This window comes from Buceros rhinoceros, unplaced genomic scaffold (assembly GCF_000710305.1).
Source record: "Buceros rhinoceros silvestris isolate BGI_N320 unplaced genomic scaffold, ASM71030v1 scaffold23518, whole genome shotgun sequence".
NCBI lineage: Eukaryota > Metazoa > Chordata > Aves > Bucerotiformes > Bucerotidae > Buceros > Buceros rhinoceros.
The window spans coordinates 925-1,293 of NW_010427740.1; the positions used below are offsets into that span (position 1 = coordinate 925).

At 63.1% G+C, this 369-nt stretch overlaps 1 protein-coding gene across 1 annotated transcript in view; it reads left to right on the forward strand.

Moving 5' to 3' along the window:
- Positions 1-369, forward strand: part of DHX58 (DEXH (Asp-Glu-X-His) box polypeptide 58) — a gene marked incomplete at its 5' end in the record, with an annotated part of 5,024 nt that overhangs the window by 851 nt on the left and 3,804 nt on the right. Inside the window, 1 exon segment of the mRNA XM_010142037.1 lies at positions 153-269. Coding sequence (XP_010140339.1) covers positions 153-269 — 117 coding nt within the window.

The window sequence follows — 369 nt, forward strand, 5'->3', positions numbered from 1 at the left end:
GGCACAGCTTCCCCTGGGGTGTAGCAGGGTGTCCCTTGGGTGGGCCTTGATAACCTGGTGTGCAAGCACTGGGCAGCCCGGGAGAGACACCCCAAAGTCACCGGGGTGCCAGCAATGGGCTCAGGGCTGTAAGCGGGGTCTTGTCCTCTCAGATCTGCGCCAACCTGGACACCGAGAAAATCACATCGGCACAGGAGGAGGTGCAGCACCTGCAGAGCCACGTCCCCCAGCCCAGGAAGCAGTTCGACCTGTGCCAGGAGAGAGCACAGGTGAGGGGTGGCTGGTTGGAGGAACGGGGCTGCTTGCGGGGTGGAAGATGAGACCCCCAGTCCTGCCAAGCTGGAGGCTGTGACCCTCCATCCACTTAGC